Consider the following 12,115-nt stretch of genomic DNA (forward strand, 5'->3'; position numbering starts at 1 on the left):
GGACAAACATGTGATATTATGGTGCTTATTTAATGTAAATGTATCTTAATAGGCTACATTTATCTCCTTTCTTTCACAGCAGCTTTTTAAACAGATCACAATACACAGAAATACCTTTATATGTCGTAATCCTTTACATACAGTTTGTAAACCTTAAGTTTGAGTTTATTTCAGAACTGATCTGTCAAGTTTCAGACTAAGACTTTAAGTCAGAGTAATACACGTTATTGGTTGTTTATAAGTGTTTATAAGATTTAAACACACTGAGCTTTATCCCTAAAGTTGAAGTAAAGGTTGTGTGTGCATGCGTGTATATAAAGTTCCAGTATATATATCCTGCTGTTACTATAAATGGACAGGCAGGAGAGGTCTGCTCGGACCGGACCACCGCGCTCAGGTGGAAGGTCGCTGTCCCGCCAACTTGTTGAAGTCGTGAGAAACTTCTCCTTAACCTCCTCGGTCTCTTCGTGTCTGCTGATGAGGTTTTTCTCTATTGTCATGTTTTGGTTCTGTGTGCGTGTGTGTCCTGGTTCAGCGGTTCTGTGTGAGTCTGCGCCAGACAGAGCGGCTCTGACCCCCGCCCCGCTCACATGGTACGGTCCGTGTGTCAGGGTGGGGGAGCTTGTGGGAGCGCAGCACAGATTCCGTCTGACGGAGAAGCACGGAGAGGGAAACGGGCGAGAAACATGAGCTGAAATCGCCCTTGTGAAGGTTTCCATCTTGAAGGACTTAAAAAAAAATCTCCCCGAGTTTAAAGAAGGACGAGAAAAGAAGGATAAAAAGAGTGATAGAGGAATAAAGAGCGGAGGAAGACGGAAGAAGAGGCGCGTCAGGGAGCGATCAAAGGCGTCTGACAGCAAGCTCAGGAACTTCTGTGGATCTGTTTCTTTACTCCGACACGACTCAAGCTGGGGTTCAGTACAGTCCAGTCTGTGATCTAACTGTAGGGAGATTACCTCTGAGGCGGACTTCCTCCTGGATCGGGTAAACAGAGGACCGGAGTTTGGGAGTACAATGCAGGCCGGTGTGGTCCCTCAGGCCGGGGAAGCTCTCTGTGTTTAACCCAGATACTGGATCTACACCTGGACTCACAGACAGGGAGAGGGGCTGTGCACCTGTTGGCTCTGTCACTGTGATCCTGCTGCTCACCTGTGAGTGTGGATTTATCCTGCTAGAGGAACTTTCTGTGGAGTGTGAACCTGTGTGATCACAGGTGTGTCAGTGTTCCTGAGCAGTGTATGGGGGATTACAGTGTAGTCTGGCTGTTTAAAGGGGCTCCTTTTCACCCTGGCAGAGGCCAGCCACCTCCTGCTGTGGGCGGGTGAAGGGGAGCTGAGTCTGCGTGGATCTCCGGCTGCTCAGTGACATTGCCAGTGGAGGGCCTGTGTGTGTGTGTTTGTGTGTGTCACTGGATTAATCTGAGTGATAACATCACTCCACACTGCCCTGTCCACTGAAGAGTCCCCAGAAAGCACCAGTAATTGGAGCTATTTTTAGCATAAGGGATGGGGTAAAAGCAGGCAGCTGGAAACCCAACTCCCCTCCACCTCCTTCTCTTCCTCCCCCCTCGGTCACTCGCTCAGCCCACCTGGCAGCATGCTGGGTGAGCCTGGTTAGCACAGACTGGACTTGCACCTGTTTAAAGTGTGAGACAACAAACATTGGATTCTTCTCTGGGAAGCTTTGGATCTGAGTAAGCTGGGAGTACTAGCTGTACTGTGTCTACTGGTTCAGGCTGCACTGGAAACACACCCCTGTCCTGGATATAAGATGTCTGAAGAGCTACTAGTCGAGTTAAACTTTCCCTGGACTAAGTGAAACTGTAATAATAAGTAGAGTGCCACTAGTTAACATATCGTGTTAGTGAAGGTTTAATTTACTGGTTTAGTGTTACCCACCAGCGATCTGGAGCGTCTCCAGCACAGAAAGAATGCATGAAACTGCCAACGAGAGAAGAAGAAGAAGAAGAAGCTAAAACCTGATTAACCAAATATTCTTTAAGCCCCGTTTCCTCGACCCCCAGAGAACCAGAATATATATGTAGAGATCTATATCTATAGTGTAACTCCACAGAAAGCAGAGATTACATCTTTATATTTTTACAACAGAGAGACGAGCTGCCTGTACACCGCTCGGTTGCCTTAGAAACCACAGTCACAAAACAAAACAAGCCAGAGAAGTCGGTGCCTTTTGATTGGTCGGTTTGGTTTCCCACCATTTCAAGATTCATTGATTGAGTTGGATGTAAAAGTGTTGACTCTGGGAATCGAACGCGCGTCTGATGACAGTTATCTGAACACGCACCTGTCACAGCGGCTTTGACTGACGGTGTTTCCCCGCTGGATCGAACCATCGCCAAGCGTTTCCATGGTGATCACGTCATCCTCATCCGTGGAGGACAAACCTGCGCCCTCATGCAGGATGGTCCAGACCGAACCCTGGATCAGCACCGGCCTGCTGCGGAAGAACAAGAGTCAGTACACACACACACCTCTTACTTTCCTCACTGTGCAGCCACAAGTGTGTGTGTGAGCACGAGCGTGTGTGTGTGTGAGAGAGAGAGTCTGCTGTGCTGCTCTGTGTGTTTGTTTTATTCAGGCTCATATTTAAAGATGATGATGATGGAGGTATCAGTCCGTCAGAGGAGGATATCGTTTACATTTTAAAACTCGTAAGGAAGTTCAGATGTTCTCAGTCTGACGTTGAATCATCAGGACGGAGGTTTCTCTGGAGGTCAGTCGTGTCGGTGAAACAGTTTGAATGAGGATGTTTGATCTCGTTGAGGAACATTTAACAGAGAAAGACAAAGGGACAATCCAGATCGTTGTTCATTAAACTCAACTTTAAAAAAAATACATGACTTAATTTCTGTTTCCTTTAAACTAAAGATCATAAAACAGGAAGAACAGAGAATAAATAGTTTCATTTAATTTTTGACTGAAGTTGCTGAACAACGAGAGCTCAGTTCATTGGTCGGGATTCCTTCAGTGTTTAATGCTCACAAGCTTTCTATCTAGACCTGAACTATCAGCATCTCAAAAACATCCTCACCTGGTGATGAAACAGGAGAAACACTGAAAACATCAGCTTCAGTTAAAATCAGTGTTTCTTAAAAGCTCTTTGGAGCATAAAGAAAGTGAGAACAGGCATCGAGCTGAGTGCTGTTCGCAACATGAGGCGAGGATTCCCACAGTGTTCAACGTTAAAGTCTCGACCTTCAGCCGAGGTCTCCTCCTGGAGTTAAACACATCTGGAGACCAAAACCAGAAAACACACAAAACACAGTTTAATGTTAAAATCAGAGATTAAATGATCTGTGGGGACAAAGGAAGTCAGAAGTGTCTGCACTACGTTGTTACTGAACGTTAAACGTCAGTCATGAGGTTTCTGCTCAAATAAAAACACACTGATTAAAGTTCATGTTTAAACCAGCGTGTTGCTAACAACCTGAGCTCTGTCTTCAGGTTAGGGTTCCCTCAGTGATCGCGAGGTTTCTACCTGTAGCTGGAATCAGCAGAGGTCCCCTGCTCTTAAACCTGACCCTGCCCGGTGAGAAGACCAGGAGAAACACTTTAAAAACAGGTTCACGTTAAAATCTGTGCTTCAAAAAGGCTGCGAGGTGGAGGGGAAGGTCAGGCTGAGTTTTTGAGGCGAGGATTCCCCGACGTTCCTGTTAACAGGAGCTGTGTTATCCACAATGCTGTCCTGGGACATTAATGAGAATAAAAAAGTCCTAAAAGATCAAGTTTATATTTAAAATCATTATTTTTAAAACTGACACTAACTTTGCTCCAAGTTCAGTTCATCTAACCTGAAGCCAGATTATCAGATCCAGAGATTTAAACTAGAGAATCAAACGTTAAGACTTTAAAGACGCTCTTCAGCCATGCTACAGGGACGTCGTGGTCTGTCGTGTTTGGGGTGAGGATGCCGTCTCTGCTCTGGCGTTCATTCATGATATTGATCAGTGTTTCCTGTCAGACACGGCTGCAGGTCCTCTTTGAGTCGCTCTTTAGAGATAAGCTGAAGAAGTTTTCAGGAGCGCGTCCCTTTAAGCAGCAACAGGTCGTCGTAGTACTCATAGTCGGTCCGCATGGCTGCTCATCGTACACGTCCTCGTGTCTGAAAGCGAGGAGAATCTCGCTCCAGTTTAAACCCCGACCTGTAAACACTGAACATATTCAGCAGGTTTAACCGCCTCCAACGCTGAGGAGGGTTTCATATAAAGAAACCTGTTTGTTTGTGTCGTTACGAAATGAAGCTGAGCGATAATTTTGGATCTTTTCTAACGTTCTGTTTTACCGTTAGCTCCTCAGCCTTCATGAAGCAGCGCTGTGTGTTTCACTTTGTGCTTTAGTTCATTTTTTAACGTTAGCTCTTCAGCCTCAGCCTTCATTTCACTTTGTGCTTTAGTTTTTATTCGTATATGTTGATGTTGATGTTGACGATGATGATGGTGGCCGCGTGTCCTGGTGTTTTCTTCACTCCTCTGTGGTCCTCTTTGTTTCACAGTCTGCTGTTTAACCCCTTCATGAGCAGAAAGCTGCTCTGAGCTTTATCTGACAGAATATCCAGCGTCTGTGACGCCGTGATGACAGATGGTCATGTGACCTGGTGTTGTTGTTGTTGTCACTAGTTTATTGTGTGTCAGTGGGACAAAGCATGATGACGGGCCGGCTGCGTGGCTGGGTTTGTTTATTGTACAGACCTGTGGGTGTAGGTCCATGTTGGTGTGTTTTAAAATGTAAACATGAACTCTAAAGTCACACACAGTTTTATAGAGGGGGTCTGTATGCATGTGGTCTGCGGGTCAATGAGTCCAAGCTTTCCTTCTCACCATGAGGGTGCTGATGCAAACAGGCCGTCCTGGTCTCGTGTGACTCTCCTTGTTGTCGGCTACATGTTCACATTCACAAACTGAAACAGCTCAAAGTGCTCGATGAATCCTCGACCTGTGACGTGAAGGATCCAAACATCATCATAAGGTCTCGGGTTCATCCAGGCCTCAGTCTGACCTCCTTCATCTCCTCCTGCTGTTAATAAAGACATTCAATCTAGTGAAACAGAATATTTTCTCCTACATCTCTCCTCATCACTGATTTTATTCAATATGTTTATCCCCAGCTTTACCCTCCTCCATCTTTCATCCTTTATCTCATGTTATTTAACTTCTTAGACGCAGCATTAGCATTGTAGCGACAGCTCTTTTATCATGTAGCGTCCACAGATTGGACCATACAATAACTGAATGCACTATTATCTGCTTTGAAATGTAGGACCCTTGGTGTTTACACAGCAAAAAGTGAGCTTTAGGTTGAAGTTCTGAAAGTCTGAGAAGTGGTTTATAGATGTGAAGTTATATTAAGATGTTGGTTAAATTGTTGTTAGCTGGTGTGCGCTGTGTTTGTGTGTTTAGTGTTTTTTCCCTCATAGCATAGGTTAAAGGGCAGTGGGTAAATGTTCCACTACGAATGAAACGACTCTGTAAGACCCTGATACATCATCAGGAGACATTGACGGCATTTAAGGGTATTAAAATAATGTAAACAAACATGACGCTTACACATTAAACCAGTACCATGTTCATAATTTAAAATTTTACTTACGAAAAAACACATCTGTGCCTTTCTGTCGTTGCTTGAAAAACGACCATGTCAATATTTTGCAATGCATTGTGGGACATTTCTCCATTTGAAGGGCCGTTTAGCCCCAACACTTTAATCTACCCCTACATTGTCTAGAATCAGGACGCGCTGCCCCTAGAGGTGAGCGAGCAGATCACAGGGGCAGAGCTGAGCGGTGGAGAGACATTCAGAGAAGGATCATAAAGAACATTTCATCTTGTTCATAAATCAACACACTGTTATTAGAGCTGCTTCACATTTACATTATGGACGTAAAAACTGTTTTAAATGTAAATAATGTTATTTTAAATGTGAGATTAAAATAGTGATTCATCTTAATTAAAGAATTAATTATTTACATGTATTTGTCTCACACCAACAAATAAAAACCTTATTTTAAAACCTTTAACTGTGACCTTAAAGTTGAATTTTGAGCACAGATTGTAAGAAAAGCAGTAAAATAAAATAATTTAACATATAAATAATAAACTGGAACATTAATCGGGCTGACATTCATCTTTACCTAACATGAAAATATTACAGTCGTCTAAAACACGAGGCTTATTGATCAACTCCTCAGATTAATATCAGATACTGCAGATTATTTGGTTTATACTGAACTGATATCTGAACGGTCCTGATATTAAACCTGTTATTTGTTTTTCATTTGGTTAGACGTCCGGTGAAGCCCGTTTTTAGAACATTAAAGATCATCATTACAAACTAAAATATCACCTCAGGAGCAAGTCCAGAGTGGGTTTATAAAAATCTGACCTGTCACAGCTCAGGTTGTATTTATATCTCTGATGTGTCCTCCCTGAACCCTCAGACTGTAATTTACACCCTCTGTGATATCACTGTGTGAGGGCATTAACACACCGGCTGATAAACACTCGGAGGAGTCACAGCTCACACACACTCAGACGTTACTGTAGAGCTGAACTTCATCTTCGTTACTGAGTTTGTTCTTATTAAAACTCTATCTAAACGTGCTGCTGGTTGGACTGTGACCTGTGATCAGCCCTGTGAGAGCACGAGCAGGTAAGAGTTAAAGTCCCTGTTGATTCAGACCTGTAGCTTCAAGCGCGCTCTTATTCTGAAGGCAGAGTTAGTCCTCATGCTGTGAAACCACAGGAAGTGTCAGTGATACCAAAATACTCTTAAAGGTTAATTTATAAATAGACCCGTATTAGATTTCATTAGAGGTATAAAAAACTCTGAGGAGCATGATGTGTGCTCCGACAGAGAGCGGTTCATGCAGCACACATACAGGATCAGCTGTGACCCAGCCAGGTGTGTACAGAGGTCAGAGGTCAGGCTGCAGACGTACCTGAGGGGTGAGGTGAGCTCAGTGAATAAAACGTGGAAGAGCAGAGACAAGTTAAAGTCCAGTGTCACCTGTCAGTCTTCACCAGAGCGGCCTGTGATGTCATTTCCTCCTCTTCCTCCTCATCAAGTCTAGATCTTCATCACATGGTCACTGAAACCACCTGTGACAGTGAAACAGGAGTCAGAGCTTTGACTTGATGAAGATGAGGAGTTCAGTTTATTTAATTCAATCTCAGTTTCATCTTTAAGACATCATGAACATCAGACATAAGCACGTGTCAGCCATCTGAATGGATGTAAAGAAGTTGAATGTGTCGTCTCCTCAGCGTGTGCAGGTGTTACTGGTCAGGTATCCTCCTCTCTCACCGTGCTGATGCAGTCACATGAAGTTTGAGCTCCTTCAGGTTAGCTGGAGATGATTCAGCGGAGGGAAATGAGTCAGAGATAATATTTATTTCCTTTCAATCTGATATCGATTAGCTTGTGTATTTACTGTTCAGTCCTGTGTGATACTTAATGTTAGTGCCTGGTGTTGAATCTCTAAACTTGAACACGACTTAGGACTCTCTAACTTTAACACCACAGGTACAGAAAAGTCACATTGGGACCTGAAGCAGGTGGAGGTGTGTTTGTCTTCATGTCTCTGATTCACTTTTATTCGCAGTTTGTAAATCAGCAGCTTCTGACGTCGCTCAGCGTCGTGTTTGAAGCCTGACGACCTGAAATTCTTATTAGGTTACCATCAACCTTTAGTGTCTGCTGATGCAGGGGCAGCTTGCTCTTTGACCTTTGACCCTCCTACTTAGAGCCTCCTGTTGACTCATTTAGACGTGAGTTGACACATGCCCTCCTGAGATTTTAAAGAAAGTTTCAGGAGCTCAAAATTCACCAAAGTTCCTCATTCACACATGTCCCTCAAAGCTTGAAGGCTTCCCTGCTGGAGGTCGAGTCTCAGGAGCCAGGACGTGACGTCAGAATCACACTGTGACGTTAACGTGATGGAGGGCGAGTCTGAGGAGTCAGGAAGTGACGTCAGAATCACACTGTGACATTAACGTGATGGAGGATGAAGCAGCAGAGACTCTATAATGACAGATATTACAGACGATGTACAGACGTCTTCTCTGTTCTTTAAAATGATCCTCCTTCATCCTCACAAGTTCATATTCATCCTGTTTGCATGAATCAGACGTCAGAAGCCCCGCTCGCTCACTCACACATGAAGTGACTTTCTCTGAATATTTCTTGTTGTGGTCACATCATGACTTTGTGCAGATATGACGTGGTGGCTGTCAGGAAAACGTCCGGGTAGAGTTGGGGTGAAGAGTTTATCTGTTTGCGTTCAGTCTGAAAACTTCTGGGAGTTTTCGGATTGTGTTCCTGAATGCAGCTTCACAGAATCAGTTTTAGGCTCAGCTTAAAATATAAGATCTATCTTTAGAGTATTTAGTCCTTTCTTTGTTCGTGTCGATGCACGGTGTACCTCAAGTGTCCCCTTTAGGACCAGGTTGATTCCTTGAATCAGGTCTCATCAGTCTGTGATGGTCTCCTCACATTCACACGCTCAGTGTGTTCAGATCTCTCTCATTACATCAGGATTAATGTGACAAACGGGAAAAACTAACCCTGCCCTCTGCTGGTGACCTGTGTCGGGGTCGCAGAGTCCTGGTGATCAGACTCAACGTGTTCTTCTTCTTGTCTGTTGAACTGTTGATCATAGTTTATTAACACTGCGGTCTTCTCTGTGAGTGGTCGTACCCTGACTGATTATTACTCTGTGCCTCTGTTCTCGGTCTGATGTGTTGGCATGTTTCTGTGTACCTGAGCTGAAGGTTCAGTCTGTGTGTCGCTCCCCCTCAGAGAACATCACTCTGTTTCTGTTGTACAGTGAAGTGATCCTGTCTCTGTAAGTGGTATTTATGTGTTACTTCTTTAGTGGTCCCCCTAGTTTTAAAGGTTCCTCATCAGTGGTTGTAAAAACATGCACAGGTGTGTCTGCCTTATTATCATAAAGGATAAAACTGAACCCTAACTCTCCTGTTTCTTACTTTCAGTCTGTTTTCTCCTGTTATTTAGATGCACTGTACCTGAATGCACCCTGGTATAGACAATGTTAGCTTTATTCTGATTAACACTTCTCCACCTGTACCCTTTAACTACGGATATTTAATTTTATTTTGAAGGGCTGATTAGAGGCTGCACTGAGATGCATAAAATGCTAATACACGCTCCTGAAGGTTTTAAATTCAGGGTCTCTGTTACTAAATGAACTTTTCTGACTGAGACTGAGCCAGTAAAATAAAAAGATTCACACGAGGAATAAAGAAGTAAGTTTAGTGATTAAACTGTGAAACTGAATTTAAACCACAGAGTTCAAACACATCAGTAACAGGCATCAGTAACAGGTCCACAAACTGCTTTCTCAAAGGGTCTCTCTCTCTCTGTATCTCTCTCTTTGTGTGTGTGTGTGTATGTGAAGAAGTTGAGCTCTGTGTCTGCTGTGTTCTGTGCATGTAGCTGAGCCTTGCAGTAGGGCTGGGCGCCACGGCCTCGAAATGTCTATTTTTCACGACTTAAATCGATATTTTGTGACAAAGAAATGACCCCTGATCAGGATTCAGCCCCTGAGGGATCAGCTCACCTGTGTGCTCATCAGGTGAGTAAGATGTTTGGAGGCGGAGTCTTCACAGAGCCTGATCGTTGTTTAAACACCGTCAGACTCATATGAGGCTGAAGGGTCGGACTACACCACGTCTAACATTTTAGGGGTTACACCAGGGGAGATAGTCCCAACTTAAACGGGTAGTTTGGCATCTTCAGTGCATCCTCTGCTCTCTCTCTCTCTCTCTCTCTCTCTCTCTCTCTCTCTCTCTCTCTCTCTCTATCTATCTATCTATCTATCTCTCTTTTGCTCTTTTGTTTTCCACGTGCAGATATTGTTTCCTCAGTCCTGTTTTCACTGTACGTTGTGGTCGATGATTTCCCCCCTCGGTGTCTCTGTTCCGTCAAACCTTCTGTGGATGAAGGACAGACTTCAGTTATCACCAGAATGCTGTGTCATATCTCACACAGCTTAGCATCTTAGCATCACTGTTAGTCGAGTAACAACGCCGACAGTGTATATTTTCAGCCTTTGGTTTGATGGAGAGAAAACACTGAAACATCCTCACGTTGGAAAAGAGCTTTTCACTGCTCGGACAAACGGAGTGAAAACGTCATCTCTGCGAGTATATTCGGTTAGTTTGGACATTACTCTGTGCTCGTTAAGATGAATCTCGCATCCACATGGTGACACCAAACAATGACTACAAGCTAACCGGTCCCAACGTCAGGCTCCTCTTATTTCACTCCTCTGATGTTTGTCCGGATTAAAGACTTCTCTCTAAACCGTCACCACGTTTGGGACATGTTGTTGTTGTTGTTCATGACATGTTAATTATTTCTGTCAGGTGTGAAGCTGATGGTATGCTTCCTCTAAGTGTTGTCCTGTAGATATTTAGACTTCTCTTAGACCACACCTGACCTGAGTGGTGTTGAAACACACCTGTGCTCACCTGGTGGTCTGCGTCTCCTCTGGAGGAAGAGTAAAGCCGGTCTTCTTGTTGATCATTAATCAGCTGGTCGTGTGGACGCAGGAAGCGGAGTGTGTCTGCCCAGTGTGTCAGTGTTACAGTCAATAAGGTCCTCTTATTGTGCAGAAACAACTGTGATGGAGAGATGAGACAGTTGGCAGGAGGAGAGGAAACATCAGAAACATACTGAGCAGGACGGAGGAGTTAGAGACAGAGGGATGGAGAGAGACTCTTACCAACAGCATCACGGGTAGAGACAGCTCCCAGGGAAGGATGGATGAGGAAAGAGAGAGGTGATGGAGGGATGAAAAGAGGACATGTTGGGTCAGAGGAGTGGGAAAGATAGAGGATGGATATACCGCAGGGTGGAGGTCTGAAGGAGCAGAGACAACGACTTGGATGTATGGATGTAGAGAGGATGTGTTATGATGGAGGGGTAAGAGATGGATGGATGGATGGAGGAGAGTAGAGATCTGAAGAAGGAGGGAAGATGATGAAGGGATAGATGTAGAGAAGATGTGATTCGACTCGTTCACTTGATTTTTTGTCTGAAGCTAACCTGCTAATGCTACGCTAAGACTCTCTCTGTTCGAGGTGACGATCCAAACGTTTCCCATTCCTGCAGGTTCCTCTCTGAGGTTTACTCACCAAACAGAAACAAATAACTTCCATCATCAGGCGCTCTGCGGGTCATTCAGACCCGGCTCAGAGGAGCTTTAAGGTGTGAGGGATCCAGGTTAGTTCAAGCTTTAGAGAAGAGATTCCCTTGTTAATGTTCTTCTTTCTTACTTACTGTGATTCCTGTTTTATAATAAACAATGCTTTTATTCTGAAAGGACAGGCACTTCTTCTCAGGGTTATGTGACAGGAGCAAAAAAAAAACAGATAAAGGACAGGTCAACAGGAAGAGTGTTAGATGTAGGAGCACCCCCTGCAGATAATCATCTCTCTCTCTCTCTCTCTCTCTCTCTCTCTCTCTCTCTCTCTCTCTCTCTCTCTCTCTCTCTCTCTCTCTCTCTCTCTCTCTCTCGTACACCTGGGTTCACCTACAGAGGTAAGAGACGTGATGACGTCCTGCAGGTGAAGTCAAAGACAGACGGCGCCCTCTACTGGTTAAAGAGGGTTCAGGTGCATGTTCTCTGATCTGGTCCCTGATGTGAGCCGGTTTTAAGGGGTCTCTGAGGTTCTGGTTCCTCCCTGACGTAGGATGTTTATGTTCCTGATGTCTTAATGGAGTAGAGGTGATGTCTGAGGAGCAGGGAGCGAGATGGAGGGAGGGAGGGAGGCAGGGAGGGAGGGAGGCAGGGAGGGAGGGAGGGATGGTCAGATCAGGCCCTGATGTATAGATACTGAGGGTGTGTTTGCAGGATGAAGGGATGTGTAGATGTATGAAAGATGTATAAATGGAGGAGGGCTGAGGATGGAGGGGTGTATAAATGGAGGAGGGCTGAAGATGGAGGGATGTATGGATGTATAAATGGAGGAGAGGTGTGTGAGGAGCAGGGAGCATGATGGAGGGATGATGGAGGAATGTTTGGATCACATATGGATGAACAGATGTATGTTAGGAGAGGATGGAGGGATGTATGA

The 12,115-nt window shown here is 44.5% G+C and overlaps 1 protein-coding gene across 2 annotated transcripts in view; it reads left to right on the forward strand.

The window, feature by feature from the left end:
- Positions 1-12,115, forward strand: part of dyrk1b (dual-specificity tyrosine-(Y)-phosphorylation regulated kinase 1B) — a 42,533-nt gene that overhangs the window by 16,962 nt on the left and 13,456 nt on the right. Inside the window, exon 1 of one of the 2 annotated variants that reach the window (XM_034697066.1) lies at positions 619-2,473. The exons of the other annotated variant lie outside the window; for it this stretch is intronic. Coding sequence (XP_034552957.1) covers positions 2,368-2,473 — 106 coding nt within the window. The 5' untranslated portion in view covers positions 619-2,367. Of the gene's footprint in view, positions 1-618; positions 2,474-12,115 lie in introns of those variants that run through there. 2 annotated transcript variants of the gene reach the window in all.

This window comes from Notolabrus celidotus, chromosome 12, assembly GCF_009762535.1.
Source record: "Notolabrus celidotus isolate fNotCel1 chromosome 12, fNotCel1.pri, whole genome shotgun sequence".
In the NCBI taxonomy this organism is placed as follows: domain Eukaryota; kingdom Metazoa; phylum Chordata; class Actinopteri; order Labriformes; family Labridae; genus Notolabrus; species Notolabrus celidotus.